This window comes from Musa acuminata, chromosome BXJ2-11, assembly GCF_036884655.1.
Source record: "Musa acuminata AAA Group cultivar baxijiao chromosome BXJ2-11, Cavendish_Baxijiao_AAA, whole genome shotgun sequence".
Lineage (NCBI taxonomy): Eukaryota > Viridiplantae > Streptophyta > Magnoliopsida > Zingiberales > Musaceae > Musa > Musa acuminata.
The window spans coordinates 23758279-23778193 of NC_088348.1; the positions used below are offsets into that span (position 1 = coordinate 23758279).

Here is a 19915-nt window from a genome sequence, read left to right on the forward strand (position 1 = left end):
GAGTTCGTCGGAAGTCTATACGTTCGTCGGAAGTTCTACGGGAACCATCCGAGAAGTCTAGGAGCTTACTAAAAAAGCTCATCGGAACTCGCCAAGAAGATCGTCGCGAAGTCCAAAAGCTTGCCGAGAGTCCGCCGGAGCATCGCCGAGGGTTCGTCGGATGTTCGCCGGAAAAGCGATTGATGCACCGAAATAAGAATTACAGTAATCATGTCTTAATTGTCATAGTTAGAGTTTAGATTAAGTTAGGATTGGGAGGTAATCCCACTAACTTAATTAGGGGCCAATTGGGCCGAATGGAACAGCCTATTCGGACCCAGAATTCCTGGCCGACGATAGCACCGCCAGGGCCGACGGTGGCACCGCCCAAGAGACTCGATCTCCCAAGAATTCTAGGCGGTGGTACCGCCTGAGCTCGGTCTTCGAGCGTTGTCAGGCGATGGTACCGCCCAATAATGACGGTGGTACCATCAGGACCTCGAAAATCTGGGAATGGACACTTTTAAGCTCCATAAATGAGTCCTGAGGCCTTAAAAGTATTGTAAAAGCTAGAGTTCTCCTCCTCCTTTTTTCTTTCTAAGTGTTGAGATCATTCAAGAGAGAAGTGAAACTTGTAAGGGTTGTCTCCTAAACCCGATAAAAGGAGAAAAGCTGTAAAAGGATGGTTAACCTTCGCCTATTGAAGGAAGGCCTCTAGTGGACGCCGGTGACCTCGTCGGAGGAGGAAGCTGATAGTGGATGTAGGTCATATTGACCGAACCACTCTAAAATCTCGGTTTGCATTAACTTTGAGCATCTTTCCTTTATAGCAAACTGCCTCTCCTTCTTACTGTGCTTCAAATACGTCTACATTCGTTTTGATGTAAAACATCTTCCGAGATCGACTTTCTATGAAGACTTTACGAAATCTATGTTGTTGTGATTTACACTACTATAAATCACCTTAGTCTTTTCTTGCATTTTCACTTAAGACTTCAAGCTCAAATTCCTTCCGAAATGAATCGAGTTGAACTCATTCTCATTGAATCGGATTTAATCGGAAAAAAAGGTTATTGAAATCGTAAAAGTTTTTCATTGCACTAATTCACCCCTCCCCCTCTTAGTGCGCTCTTAATCCTAACATAAGTCTCTTCACGGTTTTTTATCTTCTTAATCATTCTATTTTCACTCAATGAATAATCAATTTATTCATCTTGTTTAATAATTAATTCAGGATGTATAAAGTTTTTACTTAACAGAATCTCCTGTAAATCTAACTTAATTATATCCTCATATTTATTCCTAATATAACTAAAATTATATTTTATATATTTAGTTTTAATAATATTTAATCTAAAATCTTTAGTTTTTGAAGATTATCTTGTTAACTTAAGTTTAGAATTAGTTTCATTTAAACTATAGTCAATTAATATAATATCATCACGAAAAATATATACACCATCCAAGTCTATCTTATAAATAGTAAATAAATTTATTAATCATCAATATAAAAAATGTAATAACTTAATAGATGTAACCTTATATTAATAATAAACTCATTAGTCAAACTTTCTATCATTCTAAAACGAGTGACTATATTATCATAATCATCTTTAATAATAATAATAATAATAAAATTAATAAATAAATAATTATTTATTAAAACTCATCATAATATTTCTTTTCTTTCTGTACGACTCCATTAATTGTCTAAAACGGTATTATCTAACTTGCTCAATTTTGATTCAAGTGGCTCTCAACGTGCCCACTCGAGCTATGCGGAAGCAATGCTTTCACTTGGAAAGTGGCTCCGGAAGCATCAAACACGTACACACGCATATTTAAGTGGCCACTTAAATATTCAATTCATACAATTTGGACACTTATTTTTAAAATAATAATAATAATAAAGATAAGATTCGAATCTAAGATCTTATAATAAATTATTAAAATTAAATTGACTTTCGGATGTTTATAGAAGTTGACGCACTTGTGAGAATAAAAAAAAAATCCCGACTGTTATACCCAATCACAACACGGTAAGGAAGTGAGTGTCGAATAGAACAGTGAAGAAATATACCTCTTTCCGTCTGCCGCTCGGTTTGTCCTGTAGTTAAGTGCGTAGTCATATTCTGATAGCAAAGCTCGATAAGTTGGGCAATGTGGCACTTGTCAAGTGATTGGGTGGAATTAGGTAAGTTAATCGATATGATCGATTTTTATGTGGGGATAGCATGATATATATATATCTTATTTTGATTGGAGGATGATGATTTCGGTACAATTTCATACCTCAATAATTCGTCCTCTCATATTCCTATCCCTAATATTGTCCACATAGGAAAAGAATGACTTTGAAGTAAAGATAAATTTTATACTTAAATAAAAATATTTATTTTTATTAAAATATTCGAATTGATTAATATATTATTCTACAGTTCGATTCCATGTGCGAATAGGTCGTTTGATTTGATGTAACGAATTTTTTTATTCTTTTTTTAAATAAAAGAATATCCCATTCCAGAAGTGTGCGGCTTCAACGGAGAGTAGCTACGTACGAAGAAAAGACTCTCTTTGGGTAAAGATAAGAACGGCCAAAGCGAGCCATCGATCGAGTTCCCTCCTCTAGCTTTCCCCCACCCTTTCCCCGGGAATGGACGACGGGACCGCCGATGGACGGCCCGTCGGCGGCACCGAGTACAGCTGGTGCCGGGCCGTGGAGGGCGGGACCGGCATCACTGTCCTCGCCCTCCTCCTCTCCCGACCTGTCTCCCGCCCCCTCCTCGATTCCGCTCTCCACCAGCTCCAATCCTCCCACCCTCTCCTCCGCGCCCACCTCGTTACCGTCGCCTCCAGACACCCCTTCTTCGCCATCGCCACCCCCCGGTCGGAAGTCCTCCGGCTCCTCTCCTCCTCCGATCTCCTCCTGCCGCCGCCGGCATCGGCGTCGGCGGTGTCGGTTTCGCCCTTCCACGCCCTCTTAGAGCATGAGTTCAACCAGAACCCCTGGTCCGACGGGGGCCCGACTCACCAGGTCCTCTTCGCGACACTCTACGAGATGCCCGAGCCCGGCCGGTCCACCCTCGCGCTCCGGCTTCACACCGCGGTCTGCGATCGCACCTCCGCCGTGGCGGTCCTGAAGGAGCTCCTGGCCTTGATGGACGCTTCGGGGGAGAGAATCCACGGAGAGGCGGATGGGTTCAATCGGGGGATAGATGACTTGATTCCGAAGCAGGACGCCTGGAAGCCGTTCTGGGCGCGGGGGAAGGATTTGGTCGGCTACTCGTTGAACGCCCTGAGGACATCGACCCTCCGGTTCGAGGATGCTGCCTCCGAGCGGCGGTCGCAGGTGGCGAGGCTGGTGTTGGGCACCGACGACACCCAGAAACTTCTCACCGTGAGTGCCTCCTCTTCTTCTTGTTTTGCTTCCTTGTACGCTCTGATACCCTGCTTATACTGCACACTATACATTGCATTATGACCGTAGGATCTGTCTGATCCCTCATCTCAGACCGTCCATCCTGCGAGGCCGTTACGGTTAGTGTGGACTCTGATCATCCTCACACTGTTCAATGCATTAAGATAGATAGATAGTTTCCCACACTATAAGATAAAAAGCAAGGTTTGTAAGATTAACCAATTTTAATCATAATAAATTTATTTTCAGTTAAAAAGTATATATAAAGATAAAATATTTAAGATATATAATGTACGAATTCAATTTAGACTGAAATTTAAATAAATTGGTGGATTACAGAGGCTGACAAATAGGATGATGAGTGGTCACTCCAATTGCTCTTTTCTTCGGTAGGAGAGTAGAGATGTGGACAGCCAAGAAAATATGCAACTCAAAACAACTTATCCGGTTATTGTTGTTGTTCACAATGGAGATGGTTTCCTGATTCCTCTCTTGCTGTGTTTCTTCTTGTTTATGCGTGTGGGTCTCTCTTTCTTCAGGACTTTAGGCTTTCAGCCAACAAAAATCTTCGGGCCAAACCCAAAGAGTGAACAACAAAGGTCATCCTTCATTGCCTTGAAAGTTCCTCATTTCGAGCCTTCTATCCTAGAAACAAGAAGCAATAAGGGCTCTAAAACTGGAGGTCCACCCAGGTAGATTGGTGAGGTCCTCCTCTCTTTACCCAAGCTCCAAAGGCCCATCATAAACCTAAAACTTGATTCTTAATCTATTCTTGGATCCTTGTTAAACTTTACAAGCAAAAGGGCAAGTGAAGAAAATATTATCTTGATCCAATTCCTCCCACATAAATATCATATGCACCGCATATATTATACTAAACAAGACTTCTGAAAGTAGAAAACCTAAGCAGCTTCCAGCAATATACCTAAGCAAAATATTAGAGGTGTCTAAATTCTTTTCAAAGATAAATATTTTTTTATAAAAATATAACAGAAGGAAATCATATTATATTCTTTGATCTTTAGTTCCTATCACGTCTCTACCATTTTATTGTCGTCTCTATCATCCATTTTCATTATATTCTCTTATTTATTTCAACTACAATATTTATTTTGATAATATTATCTTATATATATTCTATAATCTTATTAATATAGTATAGGATTATAATATTTAATAAGTAAACTTGTGTTCCGACTAATTAATCTAATCTATCGATGCAATCAATGATAAAGATGATTTTATATCTATTAAGTAAAAGACCAATTTTGAGCTTTATTTTTTGTTTTTTATTTATTTATTTTGATGATATTTTTGCTAGTGATTGAAATCCACAGAAGATTATTTTTTGTGATTTTTTTAAGAGCATGTATGATCATCATCTTACCATGCTAAATGATACTTTCTTGCTAATTGCCACGTTCATATCAACTTTAATATTTTTGAATCCCAGGCATGCAGAAAGAGGGGAATTAAGCTGTGTGGAGCCTTATCAGCTGCAGCAATGGTGGCTACGCGTGCATCAAAACAATGGGACAATGATCGCTACGAGACTTACTCGGTCATCACCCTCATCGATTGCCGCAAGTATCTCGATCCGCCTCTGCATGATCACAACATCGGTAAGGCCTACAAAACCTGCAACAATTTGTCATTTGACCGCTGTATTCTGCAGTATGACAAACCATTATAATCTTATCATTTGGCATGACATTTTTAAAGGAAAAAAAAATCATAACTATGCGGACACAATTTGAATTGCATCGTAAATGTGATCAACTGAATTAGAATAGCAAAGGAGAATAATGTTGTTCATTCTAGTTTTAGTACTGTTTCTTACTAGCACCTAAGCACGAAGCATGTAAATCTTGTAAAGGTGTGTAAAATTCATGAACTTTCACTCCTCTTTCGTACTCAAAAATATAAATCTTAGTAATCATGAGGCGAAATAGGAGACATTCCAAAAGGCGAAAATCTCAAGCTAAGATGGATAATAACTATGAGGGTTGGCAAACATTTCTTTTAAATATTTTATTGAAAATGTGTTGCTTGGGAGTTCAATTTGGAATAGTATTGCATGAAGAAGAAAAAAAAATTAAAAATTTAATTGAATTGTTGAAAATATTTATGTGCATGAGGTGAAAATAGATGGATTAAGAGGACAGCCTCACATTTCTAAAGATCAAGTCATATCTTATACTTTTTAAGTTGTATTGTTGTTTGATCTCATGTGTTAGTCTTGAGTTATACTATTTTATGTGAGAGGACTTTTAGTTGATTAAAGAATCATTCAATTTAAATTTATTAGTTTCATAATGAAGAATTTGAGTGTTTCTCGATATCAGATTGGCATGCAGTATGCTTAACTATTGGGCCGCCGTCTAATCTTTGCAGGATTCTATCACTCGGCCCTCATCAACACACACAGCATTCATGGGGGAGAAGGACTATGGGAGGTCGCGGAGAGATGCCAATGCTCCTACTCCACCGCCATGACCAACAAGAAGCATCTCAAAGACATCGGCGAGGTGAACTACCTGATGGGCAGGGCCATCGATCACCCCCACCTCACCAATTCCTCAGCCCTCAGAACCGCGCTCGTCTCCGTGTTCGAAGAGCCCGTCGTGTACGAGTCGTCGGCGGCGCTGCAGCACCAGCTCGGCTTGGACGACTACGTCGGCTGTGCTTCCGCCCATGGGGTCGGCCCCTCCATCGCCGTGTTCGATACGATCCGAGATGGCCAGCTCGACTGTGCTTGCGTGTACCCTTCGCCGCTCCACTCGAGGAAGCAGATGCAGGAGCTTGTGGAACAGATGAAGAGGATTCTGAGAGGAGATGATTGTGAGAAGAGCACAAAGTAGACACACCTCTGAGTGTTCCATTAATAAGAGGTTCAGAAACTACTTGTTGCAAAAGAATCTGCATAGTTTCAATGATCTTTACTACATTTTCATAATCGAAAAAATTGCATTTGAAATTTAAATTCAGTCAATTTGATAACAATTGAATGATATTATTTTTATTTTCGGTCTAGATGAATCAAGGTATATATATATATATATATATATATATATATATATATATATATATATATATATATATATATATATATATATATATCATAATATTTGTACAAGATTTCTATACAAAAAAATTAAAAATCAGAGTACAAAAATATTAGGGAAACTCAAACTTAGATATCATAATTTGCATGGAAATTCAAACAAAATTTGGAACTTCCACGCCCATATCATAACCAAGTAAAGAAGAAACTATCTTATCCATCTGGAATTAGATGGAGCATAGGAATATGATGCTGGGAACAAACTATTGAGATTAAAATCCTTGTAAGAAACAGCAGATTCTTGAACGCAACAAAAACCTGACCCACAATACAGTCTGATAAGGTTCAAACCAGAGGAAGAGTGAAGCACAACAAACTGATCAACGGCCATCAGTACAGATCACTTTCCTTGTGTGTCTGAATGACACAATCTGACATGGGATAGGCAACACAAGTCAGCATGTAACCCTTTGAAATCTGTGAATCATCAAGGAAGGATCCATCTGACTGATCAACAGCACCAGACACCATCTGGCCTGCACAGCTGGAACACGCACCGGCACGGCATGAGTACGGCAGCTCCACTCCTGCCGTCTCAGCTGAGTCCAGAATGTAGGCATCGTCTGGAGCATCAAATTCATGCTCCTGCCCCTCTGGTCCAATGAGCTTCACCTTGTAAACGGCCATAGCCGATGCCCTGAAGCGGTTGGCCATCCTTAAGCTTGATGTTTTTGTGATACACCTCAAGGAGCTAAGCGAGGATGGACTCCTAATCAACACAGAAGAAAGCCAGCCCTTGGAGCTGCTCTTGAGCATACAGGAAGATGGGAGAGCAATTGTCACCATTGTGTCTCCTGAAATCCCAAAACAAATTAGAAAAGAGTATCATTATATCGACTGGACAAAAGCTTGTCCAATAGACAACTAATACAATCAGTTCATTACAGAACTAGTATTTTTTGCCACCAGATCAAAGTGTCTACTTGGTACGTGGAATTAGGTGAAAGCATGACACTTATGATCAAATAGACATGTAAGGGAGGTACAAATTCACAAGTCCTCACATGGAAATGATTGTGCACAGATAAGACTTAATAGTTGCTGCTCAAACCAACAGAGCTGAACATTCAGAACTAGGCAAGCCAGGAATCCTTGCGCACAACTTCATCCACAATCGGCCCACAAAGTTTCATAGATTTATAATACAGTCTTGCATCTATTATGGCCAGTGGACACATTTGTACTACAAAAAGGTGGGCAATTATCCTCAGGTTGATGCATGGATGATTTATGTTTCTGTTATTTTTTAAGTATCTGTCACCAAGAACTGAATGCAGGAATATAAATATATAATAATCATCAAAGTATTTGTCAATGCTTGATCGGTAGAAAGGCCAATCAATTGTTTCTGGATATGATGCACATGCAACACTTGACTTGAGGGTAGCATGAGGTCCAGGTAGAGATACAATTGAAGTTTCACATTTGTGCACAGAAATATTCTCTTTCGGTACCAGAATCCTAAATCATTGTTTGTACTTGTACAGCACAAAAGAAAATTTGCACCGAAATAAAAAGAAGAGTCTTTTTGTCATTGACATAATGTATGAAACACTTCTCAAATCCCTTGTCTTATAGCACTAGTCACGACAACCTCAAACAAAAGAAACAAGAATCTAATTTAGAATGCAAATGGATGACCTAGCGATGAGCCATCATCCCTGCGATCAACTTTAGAACATTAGTCCTTATCTAATTCTTAAGGAAATTCTGTGCTTCTCTTTCACTGCAGTTTAATTGCTAGGGGAAAAGAACGTCCATCAGAAATGTACTATAAGTTGAACAGGCAGCCGAAACAACAACAGAATTGCCAAAATTTTGATCCGACGAGAAATTTATTGTCTCCATTAAATGCATGCAGAATCTAATAGTTGTCTACAAGCCAAATCAAAAACTATAAGTTGGTGCTTCAAAAGGTGAATAACCCTGCAAGGCTCCTTTTGAATCGGAAGAAGTTCAGGACAAACAAAATAGATATGCATTTGGTGAACCTGGTCATCATTGTACACACAAAAGAGTAGCATCTTTTGCGAAATAAGATCTCAAAACTTGCATGTGGCAAACAGCAGTTTCAGAGGAATGCAAGATGACATGAGCTCCACTAGCTTTTCTGGCTGCATTATAGCGATATTACTATCAAGAACCAATTTTTATCTAGCCATGTTATGACTATCCCAGATCACACCATGGTGTCGACATCAATTCTAAGTATCCACAGCAAGATTCTTAACATATTATCCCCGCAAAACTTCCACTAACGGCATCGCATCAATCTAACCTGGATTCCTTTTCCTATTTCCAGTCCTACACACACACACAAAGGTGGCTTCTTTTCCCTAGTACCAGTCCTACAATATATATATATATATATATATATGTGTGTGTGTGTGTGTGTGTGTGAGGGGAATTGTTCTGTGAAGGATGCTTAGCCTTGCGTGTGTATAGAAAAAAACATGGAAAGGGCAAAATCCCTACCAGAGAAATAAGTATAGCATTTATAACCAGAAAATAAGCACTTGGAGCACGTTCATCTGCTGCAATCCAGAAATCGAAATGGATCAACAAAAACAAGAATGAAGAGTAAATGAAAAAAGAAAGAAGAAGAGGAATCGGGTACCCAAGGATGAAATCGAGAGAGGGTGGAAGATGGCGAAGGAAGATCCAGGAATCCTCTTCGAGAGAGCGGGCGATCGAAGAGTGCCCCAACCGAGGGACGAGAAACGGCAGATAGGGTATCCCCCTCATCTCTTCCAGCTCGGATTCGATGCGGCGCACGGCGCGCGGTCGAGGGGATCCAGCCAATCATCACCAAGCGTTTCGGTGGCCCACACCGCCGCTAACCTCTCCCTTCGCCATAGAAGTTTCTGAGTCGTAAGAAGAATTGATCGACACGCTTTTCCTACGGCCGTACTTGGCTACGTGCGGGACGCACCCGTATGAAAAGCTTGTTCGGTTGCGTTGGGCGGGTTAGGGATTCCGACGGGCTCCGCCACGGAGTGATGGTAGTGGAGACGACTTCTCTTGTCCTCTCGACGTGGGCGCCACGTGGACGAAGATGCCAGTATGCTTGAAAATACTACTGACCACCACCTTGTCATAAAAAAATCATCAAATAAAAACAAGTATCAATGATGATGCCACGTGGCAGACTCGGATGCCAGTAGCTTTCTCATATTATAAGAGCAGCTTTTGGCCAGAGAAATGATTTATTATTGATATTATTATTTGTTTCATCATGAAAAATTATTTATTTATCACTATAACTAGAGCAGACAATACAATATTAATGCATTTGAAAGTGCTGATTAACTTAATTAATAAAAACCTTACCTAATCATTACAAGATCCCACTTTACCTTTTGTAAAATACATTAATATAATTAAAAATATGTCAAATTCTTACCTTCTTTTTCCCTGAAAGTTACTGCAATTTACCCGCACATCTCTAAAATTGACATTTGCTTCGGCCTCCTGGAAAGCTAATCGTTTGCATCAACGCTTTTGGACACCTTATTTCTAGTTGATCCTTTGACGAATGGTCAACTATAATTTAACTTCTTATAAACTAATTTCCTTCCATAAATAACTACGTTGTGATGTCTCGACAGAGACAACCACGAAGTGGTTAACCTAATCTTCATTGAACACCCGGAATCAACCACAAAGATTAACAAGGAGCGACTCTTAAAAGTTCTTCAGTTTTCAATCACAAACACTTGAATGAGCCGACAGAGGGGAAAAGGGCTGCAAATGTTCACAAAAAGATGAATAAAACTCAAATGTCCACCGAAATATTAGAAGCATAACAAGAATAAATACCTTCTGATGGATGTTGACACCAAACAGAACATGAGCTTTTAATGAACCTAGACCTTCAATACTTGCTTAATGAACAAAATATGGAAGATAAAGTAGAATTTAGATTTTATGGATCACCAGCCTGAGAAAGGAGCTAACTTAGAACACTCGGTATGGCTTCCCCATGGTGCTCTTCAGGTACAAGCATCTCACCTGGAAAACCACCAGACATCAGTTACGGGACAAAAAATACAGTCTATATTTTAACACAAAGCAGTCACTACAGATCAACACGAGTTTTTTTTAGTATGAAACTACAACAAATAAGAAAGAAAAATTGGAACGCAAACAAAATAAACATCTAACCCTGTCAATAAAAGTCATTTCAGCGTCAAAGACACTAATGCCAATAAGCCAAGGAAAAAGACTAATAAAGTTGTTTTTCTAGAAAGAAACTTAATAATATATTGTTACAAGCTCTACAAAATTTAATCAAAATTAGTAAAGAAGCAAAAGAAAGTTGAATAATCCAAAACATCAATAAAAACAATGAGTAATTTGGATTGATTTCTATAAGCATCAAACAAAAAAAACCCTTGGTACCAATTAGAAAAAAAAACCTACCAGTTTGAATGATGATTAATTCTAAGAGAAAATAGTGAAACATGAGAAAAAGAAATCAACTAACAGGGATGACAAGAACCCACATTTTGCCAGTTCTTTTTCAGCAAAGAGACAAGGAAATTCACACTGAGTTGCACATTCTGAAAGATCTGCTTCTCCTCCATTGCACAGTTACCCACTGCAACACCCATGCAAAGAACTTTCTTGAGTTGAAACTTTACCATTGCTTTTGTCTCATTAACTTTTGACTCTAAAGATTCTTGGTGAGTGACCAAAGTGGGAAATTTCCCTGCATAGCAAATCAAATTAAAAGACAACCAGAGATGAGTAAGATATAACAGAACAGAAACTACATACAGGAGAACATATATAAATGTATATCGGTCAACCTAGAATACAGAGATCTAAATTCAACAAACTAACAGAAGAGCAAGAACACATGTACACACATGATCAAATTTCAAAAAGATTGTTGGAAGATTTCAAGTTGAATCTAATGGAGATTGAAACCTACCCAAGAAGTAAGATGAACAAAGGGCCATGGCAAAAACAATAACAATCAAGCATCAGAATAGATTTTCATTAAGATGCAATTAACATTAAGTGGTAAGATTAATTATAGTTTTTCTTACCAATACCCCAAACAACATTCTCATATAAATGGAGCATAGTTTGAGATCATTAAAACCAACCTCAAATAAAACAAAATATCACTAACGTCAGTGCCACTCCCAAAAATATTTTGCTTTTCATATAGCGCCTTTAATTGATCTAACTAAGTTGGAATATTACTCCTGGATATTGTTGTTGTTGTTGCTAATGATGATATTCTCATTATATGGAAACTATACATATTTATTTCAATAAGTATACCAACTGAAATGAATAAAATTTCCAAAGGGCCAAAAAGCTATTTAGGGATTCAAAGAAGTAATTGCAACAAAATAAACCCTTCTAATATACACTTGTTTAACTTCCCAAAAAATAATTCAATAATTGCTCTCTACTATGATGTTTTATTCTTAAATAGATGGCTTCGTGAACTTGCTGATTGACTCATGAATGGCTACTGATCAATAACCATTAATTGACTATGTTATATGTCACTGTAATGTTCATTTTTCAAACAAGATTACATTGAAGAAAATTGTTAAAATATGATAACTTAAACCTTGTTATGATTTGCTAAAATTTCCACCAGCATAAAAAAGTAGTTGTCTGATCAGATGCATTGAGGATGCAGTAAAAGTTAAAAGCCATAGTGCTTGCCTGCCTTGTTCAGACCAGGGCCAAGAAGACGAGGAATCTGTTTGATGATAGCCTCTGATGCCAGGAAAGCGTGGTGCTTTTTAGCAAGTTTCTTAACCAGCTTCTTATTTTTGTTCATCTTTTTCAAACTTTCAACATCCATATAATCTAGCCCTATCTTCTCTGCCTGGGGGCGATAAAAGCAAGCATTAGAATAACGTGCTGCAATAAGATGTGCACGAAAACATAAGAATCAGAACTATAAGTATCCATAAGTAAAAAAAATGGAGATCATGATATTTAACAGAAAAAATATTTTTGTTCTCATGTCAAGATAAGGTGAAAAGAGATTTGAAATGTTCCATTCATATCATCATCATATAGGTTGTATTCATTGTTGCAGATATTTTCAAGAGCTACATTGAAATCACAGACATGCAAACAACACAAATATGTCTGCAGCATGACTGATGGGGGTAGATGCAAAACATTAGGTAATACTGACTGGTACTCATTTTAGCAGCAGAGCAACACAACTAAATACATAGTTGACCACAATAAACGATAAACCATGACCTTCCAGCATTTGAATATATGATTCACAGAGAAGACCATCCTGTAAGTAATGAGCCAGTTAATGATTACAGGAATTAAAAAAGTATAACTCTAATGGATCAGGAGACATTAAAACAAGGGACACTAAATAATTCTTATACCAAAAGAAATCCATAAATAAACATACATAAAATACCAATATGCTTTACCTCCTCGACATGTTGAGCATCTCCCAACATGCATACTTTCATTTTAGGGCGAGGAATATGAGGAAGCTTTACAGACCCACTAAAACGCTTGTCCTTCTGAGGATCATAATTTTTCAGACCAATTTGCAACTCGACTGTCTCGGTGAATTTCCGTTTCTTCTCCCGAGAATCACCAACAACCTGGGAGATTGCTTCCCTCAGGACATCACTCTGTAATTTGCTGTGATAATAACAACGTGCTTGAAAAGTGAGTTCACCATAATAACCACATTAGGATGAAACTACAAATGCAGTACAGAATCTATAAAGTAATTAGTACATAGAAAAAATGAATACAAAACAAAACAATGAATAAATCTGCACAATTTAAAAATGCAGTACAAATAGAAGAGAGCAAGAAAACAACAGATCACCAGTAATGAGTTTCCAAATGACATTTAAAAGAAAAATAAATCCTCACATGACTAATAGAAAAAAAAAACTTCTAGACAATGATAGGCAAAGCTTAGAAGGCTGAAATTGTCTCCCACAAATCAAAATTAAAGGCAAATTGAATGCATGTTATATATTATCTAAGCACAAAGGAATTCGACTAGGCCAATTATTTATTATGTTTATCAAAAATAATATTTAAATTATCTACAACTTCTAATTAATCATTTAATAATTACAAACAACCTTAAAGAACTGCTGTTTGCTGTGATCAATCTATCATGTTCACTTCTTTGATACATCAGAACAAATATCATGAACAGAAAAAAGAAGAACAGAACGTGTATGCCTAGAATTGCTAAGAGAGTAAATAAGCTAAAAAAATAAAAGAAAATAACAATCTGTAGAGTCTGCTGCTAGTTCTCGACACATATTGATGAACGACATAAAAAGAAATTTAAGTGCGCTGCTCGAGAAACTAATCGCTCACACATAATTCATTATCCTACATTCACCGAGACATATATAACAGAATGGACCATTTGCATGGCTCCTAAGATTCTCTACAGCAACAACTAGCAATTCGTTCGACAAGATATTGACCCAAAAAATACAAGAAAATAATAGCCAAAAAACGATATGAAGTATATCAAGCCATATGAGAAAAATCAGAACTTGCGATACCTCATTGCTCAGATGTCTCTCTTTCTTCCTTCGATCCTTCAAGAAAAAACAAAATTTAATGAGCTCATCCATCAACAACAGATGGATCGAAAGAAACATTATGGAATTGGAGAAGCGCACCACCAGAAGCGGATCAGGAAGCGAAGTGTAGAAGACTGACCACCAGCCTCCGCGAGGGTTCTGGGTGGAAGAAAGCCCTACCGAGGAATCGCGATACGCCACAGAACGCGCGTTGCTTTTATAGACCCTAGACTGCGCACTGATGCGACGAGTGCCCAACTTTGCCGTTCGATTTGGATCCAACGGCTGATATGCTTTCCTTATTGGACCATGACGTTAGTGTGACGGGTTCGGGTTCGGTTCGGTTGGGTCAACTTGAGTTCGGTCAATTAACATATTTAAAATAAATAATGTGGTTTTACATATTTATCCTTGTACATTTTGGAAATATTGAACTCCCAGCACTAGATAACCCTTCGACCAATGTCCGGGCGATTTCCGTCAAAAAGAGGATTTTTTTTTTATTTTTTTCTCAATAGATATCTTCTGTTTTTATTTTCTCCCATATGGTACCAATAATATCTAAAATAACTTTCATAATCCTGATAATATTTTCTCATCCATTAGAGTGTTTTTGCTTCTTATAGTATTTTGATCTGTTTTGATCGTCATAACAAAAACAGTATAAAGTTTATTTCAAAATTAGCTCATATAAACGATTTCGAGCAAACCAATTTTAAACTAAAAATTTGATATCATAATGATCCGAAAGAGATACAATATGATATTATTTACTGTGTTTTTAATAATTTTACGATGTTTTCAGCACCTCAATAAAAATATTGTAATGTTATCGAAAAACAAATACTTACTTTCATATATCTCTTCATGCTTGATTGAATAAAAATAATATTTTATTTATTTTAAATGAAGAGAATCAGCTTGTGTGGGATATTTATCTACGTGATGAAATTATCGGGTTTTATAATAATCTTCTTGCCTCTCCCCTTATTGAGGCTTCATACAGTCTCATTTTTATCTATAAAATTATATTTGAATCATCCTATTAACTACTCTCTAATTTATGTCAGAAATCTAATAGGTTATTTTCAACTCTAAGTTTGACAACAACATTGGGGATAGATAGTTTTAATGCTCATTTATTTCAATTTTATTGGCATATTATCAACCAAAATCTTGTTACTGTTATCTAATTTTTTTTATAAACGATAAATTATTTAGTAAGGTCAATACTGCTTCTTATACTTTAGTCTCGAAAAGACAAAACACACATACTTTTTATTGGATGTAAAATTATTTATCGCTTTATCTCCAAGATACTAAAGAATATATTACAGTAGGTTCTTCTTAAAAATATTAATGCAAACCAACATGCTTTCATAAGAATATCATCTTTTATCATTAGTGTATGCATAACATCTTCTTAAATAACTTATGATTAAGTATGTTGATACTTTCTTCTTCATCTTCTAAGGTAAATTTAGATTTTCAACCTAATTTGTTGGATGGATCAAAGCTTGTGTTCCAAATTTAATTTTTATTATCAATATTAATGGTTCTAATGTGGGTTTCTTTCAAGGATTTCAATGACTTCATCAAGGCTCTCCCATAACACCTTTTCTTTTCACGATCGTTATGCAGAATTTCTTTGATTTGTTAAATAATGCTGCTTAAGATAGCTTTCTAACTCCTTATAAATTTTGCTTTTTCTCCTTTGTTACTCACTTGTCTTTTATAAATGACCTATTTATATTCTCTAATAATGATATGATCTCTTTTATTATTATTTGTGATATTTTGGTTATGTTTTCTTATAGTGTAATTCTACACAAATCTAATATTTTCTTTGCATGCTGCTGTAATGAGCTACAGTAATATATATATCTGAAACTCTTCAAATGCTAATTGGAAGTCTACTAATCAAATTTCTTAAAACATGATTGTATTGTTATTACAAGATTGTTATTATTAATATTGATGTCTCAGTATGTCATGACTTTATAGGTTTATGATGTATCCTTCCCAATCATGCATGTAATTCTATTGTTGGTATTTCTACTCAAGGTTCTGTATTATAAATTACAAGCTAGTTACTGTGGTATTATGAAGACTAAGATTAAATCTTTTATGTTTATCCATGTCTGGTTTGACTCTGAAGTTATTAAACAGGAAAGTAAAAACATCATTAAAAATATTGGGCCATAGTAACTGAAATTACAAGTCTATGCAGTTATTATTTATGAAAAGAAATGTTAATTACTATTGTCTGTTATAATCACGAAACGGCGTATTCTTCCTTGAAAACTGTAATTTAACTCTCCCAACCACGTGCTTTCCACGCCACTCCGGCTCACATCATCACTTCCTCGTTTCCACGCTCTTAAGAACGGCTCGTGACGCACTCGGTATTAAATGCGCTCGTATACGTAACTTCCCGCGCCGAGGTCGGTTCTCGAACGAGAGCAGAGTCATTCGAAACCCTAATTCCGCTTCCAATCTCCTCCAAATCCAGACACCGAACCCTTCATCGCAATCGAATCGAACTCCTCCTGCGGTCCGTGGATGCGGCGGCGATGGGAGGTCTTCGACGGTGACTTGGAACCGAGGGATTTTCATAAGCGGGAAGGCGGCCGCACCGACTGGCTTTGGAGCCCGGGGATGATGGCTTCTTGCAGCGGCAATACGACTGATAGGGTCGGTTGGAATGGACCTTTCGACTCTGGAATTTCTCGGTTTGTGTACCCCTCTACGCTTCATTCTTTGTTTCATGAATGGCTTAGATTGGAATGTAGATGCATATGATGTGAAGGGAACGCGATCACTGGAACTATGCCCGTACCTGTTCCGGTCTTGAAGTTTTTGGGGCAAAGCGAGTTGAGTTTGGTCTTGTGCTAGGTCAAATCCCTCGTAATCTGTATGGTCTGTTTACTACTATGAGATTGAACTGTTGGATCGTTGTGGTGTTTCTTGTTATTGCGATTTCAAGGTGGGTAAAGCAACTCTGCTGTTAATTAGATGTCTGATGTCGAGTTTGGTCTCGTGCTAGGTGAAATCCCTCGTAATCTATATGGTTTCTTTACTATTGTGATATTGAATTGTTGATGTGGATCGTCGTAGTGTTTCTTGTTATTGATATTTCAATGCGGCTAAAGCAATTTGGCTGTTAATTAGATATCTGATATCCATTTTTTGTTCTTGAAAAAGGTAATTAATTAATTTTATTGTTAGTAGGAGTGTAGGACTATGAGCTGATTCATGTAATTAATTTTCTGTTATCCTATCTCTTCCAATCATATGTCTTAAGATCCAGAGAACCAATATGTTTAGATCATTTAAAGAAACCTACAATTGAATGCTTTTAGATATCTTATGGCAAGCTTTGGTACGAAGAATGTTTACTTTCTATACTAATGTTACAGAAGGCACACATTATGAAGTTGTCAGAACTACCAGGAGAATGGAAGTTTGCATCAAATTTAGTACAGACTTCTTGTATATTATTTCCTACTGATATTATTTATACTGTGAAGAATTTAGTTCGGATTGACTCAAAACTTGAATTATGGATATGAAACTTGAAATCAAGGGTTTAATCTAAGTGGGATTGAAATAAAATATGCAAAATGAACTTTAGCAATCCTGACAGAAGATACCTTAGAAGCTACTAGTAGTAAAATTTTCTCAAGGTAAAAAGTAAAAAAAAACGTTTTAAATATCTTGGATTTATTGTTTAACGGGAAGGGGAGAATGATGAAGATATTATTTGTGGAACTAATGCAAAATGTTAAAGAGTAGATGGGGTGTTAGGAGTACTGTATGTTCATTGTGTGCCTCTTAGGTTGAAAGAAAAAATTTATATGATTGTTATAAGATAAACTATGCTTTATGGTTTTGATTCTGTAATTAGTTTTATTAATTTTTGGTAATGTTTTCAGTTATTTAAGGGTTAATTTCTCAGATCTGTATAAATTTAATTCTTTGTTATATAAGGGTGTCTTATCTATTGATTTCTCTTAATTATTTGTTAAGGAATTTGTTAAATCTGTTTTCAGTTACTTAATATCAATAAATTGTTTAATGTTTACATAGTCTTTCTTTACAGAAGGCAAAAGTTGACAAACAAAGAATCATTCTTACTGGTAAGCACCGTTTCTTTTTGGGATTACCGAATGACATATTTGGTACTAAGTAGTATTTACATTTCTTTATTTTTACATTAGGTCCAAGCTTGCCAGATCCACCTAATTTCTGTCTGTGGCATGATTCATGACATTATCTCAATTTGGCCAGTGATTTATGGTGCAGGTTTGGACCCATTAAGTTAAGAGAGAAGTAATTTGTGAAGCACTAAATGACATAGCATTAAAAATCTACAAATAGTTAGGTTAATTTTCTTCAGTTGATTGAAATTACACTCAGGAGTTGTTTACAGAAAAAATGAACTGCTGTAGAAAATGAACTTTCGTCTCCATTTTTTGTCAGTTCATGCTGTATATAGTCTTTAGAACTAGGCTGTAACTCATATAGACTAGAGCTGCAAAATTCACATGTTTTGTCCTACAAGTCCTTGAAGACACCTAGCTTATTTCCTCTCTCTCTCTCTCTCTCGCTCTCTCTCTCTCTCACACACACACACACAAACACATTCTCTCTCTTTTGGGGGCAAGAGGGATATTGGTCGATACCTTACTAAGGGTCAAATATGAGACTTGGCCTATAAGCCTCATATATATGATACATAAATCTAGTTGCTGTGGCTGATTGGGAAACCCTATTCTTTATTGTGGCATGCTGAATAGATATTATGACAAATATTTGAAAAGAATAATAGCGGTTGACTTGGGAGCTTATTCCTTAATCTGGAATTAGAAAGCTCGGTTCTTATCTTTAATAACATAAAAGGAGTAGGGCTAGATATGTGTAGTTTTCTTTTTTCTTTGGCTGTAGCTGATCTTTTATTTAAGGAACTGATCAATTAAATTATTCATACCATTAGATTGATGGTTGGAGCTAGATCATGCCTACAATTATTGGAGGATTATCATTGTTGGTTGTGATACCTCCTATATTTTGGTTTCTTGTAGGGTTCTCCATCAGTAATTTCAATTTCTTTAATTTGTTGTTTACTTGTTGAATATCTTATAGACTTGTCTAATGGCAGTTGTTTGTTCCTTGCAGATTCTGTATGTTTTCATGCTGTTGGAGATACACCAGTGACATCTGTGTTGATATTTCTTTTCCTTTCTACGCAACAGGTACACGGGGGCCGAATTTATGTTGCATACATTTCAGCATGAGTTTGCTAGGACTTGATTAGGTAAAAAGTTATAACCAGGGTTATTCCTGCACATGGAATGCTTTCAAGCTAATGGTGAAATGTTTGGTTTCTGTACATTCATCTACAAATTGCTAGCAATCCCCAATATACTCAAAGTGAAATGCTCTCAATTGCCATGTCAACTGTCAATCCTATCATGCTCATGAGTTGCAAAAAAAAAAAAAAAAATCATGCTCTTGAGTGCAGTTCTACTCTGAATGCTACAATGTCCCGAGTTGCAGAAACTGTTGTATGACACCAACTTTAACCCCTTGGTTTGACGAGAAAAAGAGGTTCCCAATCAATTCCTTCAACTGGATGTGATCATTTGATATCTACATTCATCCATAACCTACTTACTGTTATCGGTTCAGTATCCAAGAAGGTTGACATTCTTGCAGTTCTCCTTGGAAGAAAGGTGATGTTCTCCTCATGTTGGTGCTTAAAATTCGCCTGTCAAATCAATTACTTTTCTGCTAATGCTTGTAACGGCTTTTTCTCGCAGA

General features: G+C 36.9%; 3 protein-coding genes across 7 annotated transcripts; 1 reads left to right on the plus strand and 2 right to left on the minus strand.

Annotated features, from left to right (window-relative positions):
- Positions 1-2543: 2543 nt before the first annotated feature.
- LOC135626393 (uncharacterized) lies at positions 2544-6430 on the plus strand. The gene is made up of 3 exons (XM_065131636.1): positions 2544-3376; positions 4851-5019; positions 5792-6430. The coding sequence occupies exons 1-3, from the start codon at positions 2633-2635 to the stop codon at positions 6256-6258; spliced, it is 1380 nt and encodes a 459-aa protein (XP_064987708.1). The 5' UTR covers positions 2544-2632; the 3' UTR covers positions 6259-6430.
- Positions 6431-6708: 278 nt separating this feature from the next.
- Positions 6709-14310, minus strand: LOC135626394 (large ribosomal subunit protein uL1-like). 5 transcript variants are annotated; one of them, XM_065131638.1, is made up of 8 exons: positions 14192-14310; positions 14072-14107; positions 12956-13175; positions 12213-12378; positions 11027-11232; positions 9925-10532; positions 9139-9611; positions 6709-7315 (listed from the first exon to the last, which is right to left on the minus strand). In XM_065131638.1, the coding sequence occupies exons 2-6, from the start codon at positions 14074-14076 to the stop codon at positions 10479-10481; spliced, it is 651 nt and encodes a 216-aa protein (XP_064987710.1). In that variant the 5' UTR covers positions 14077-14107; positions 14192-14310; the 3' UTR covers positions 6709-7315; positions 9139-9611; positions 9925-10478. The 5 variants fall into 5 exon arrangements, with proteins under 5 accessions (XP_064987710.1, XP_064987711.1, XP_064987712.1 ...); XM_065131639.1 differs by having other exon boundaries at positions 9139-9368; positions 9454-10532; XM_065131640.1 differs by adding an exon at positions 8997-9055 and having other exon boundaries at positions 9139-10532.
- LOC135627547 (ferredoxin, root R-B2-like) lies at positions 6852-7307 on the minus strand. Its single transcript, XM_065133671.1, has one exon. It carries the CDS (start codon positions 7305-7307, stop codon positions 6852-6854), a length of 456 nt encoding a protein of 151 aa, XP_064989743.1.
- Positions 14311-19915: the final 5605 nt, after the last annotated feature.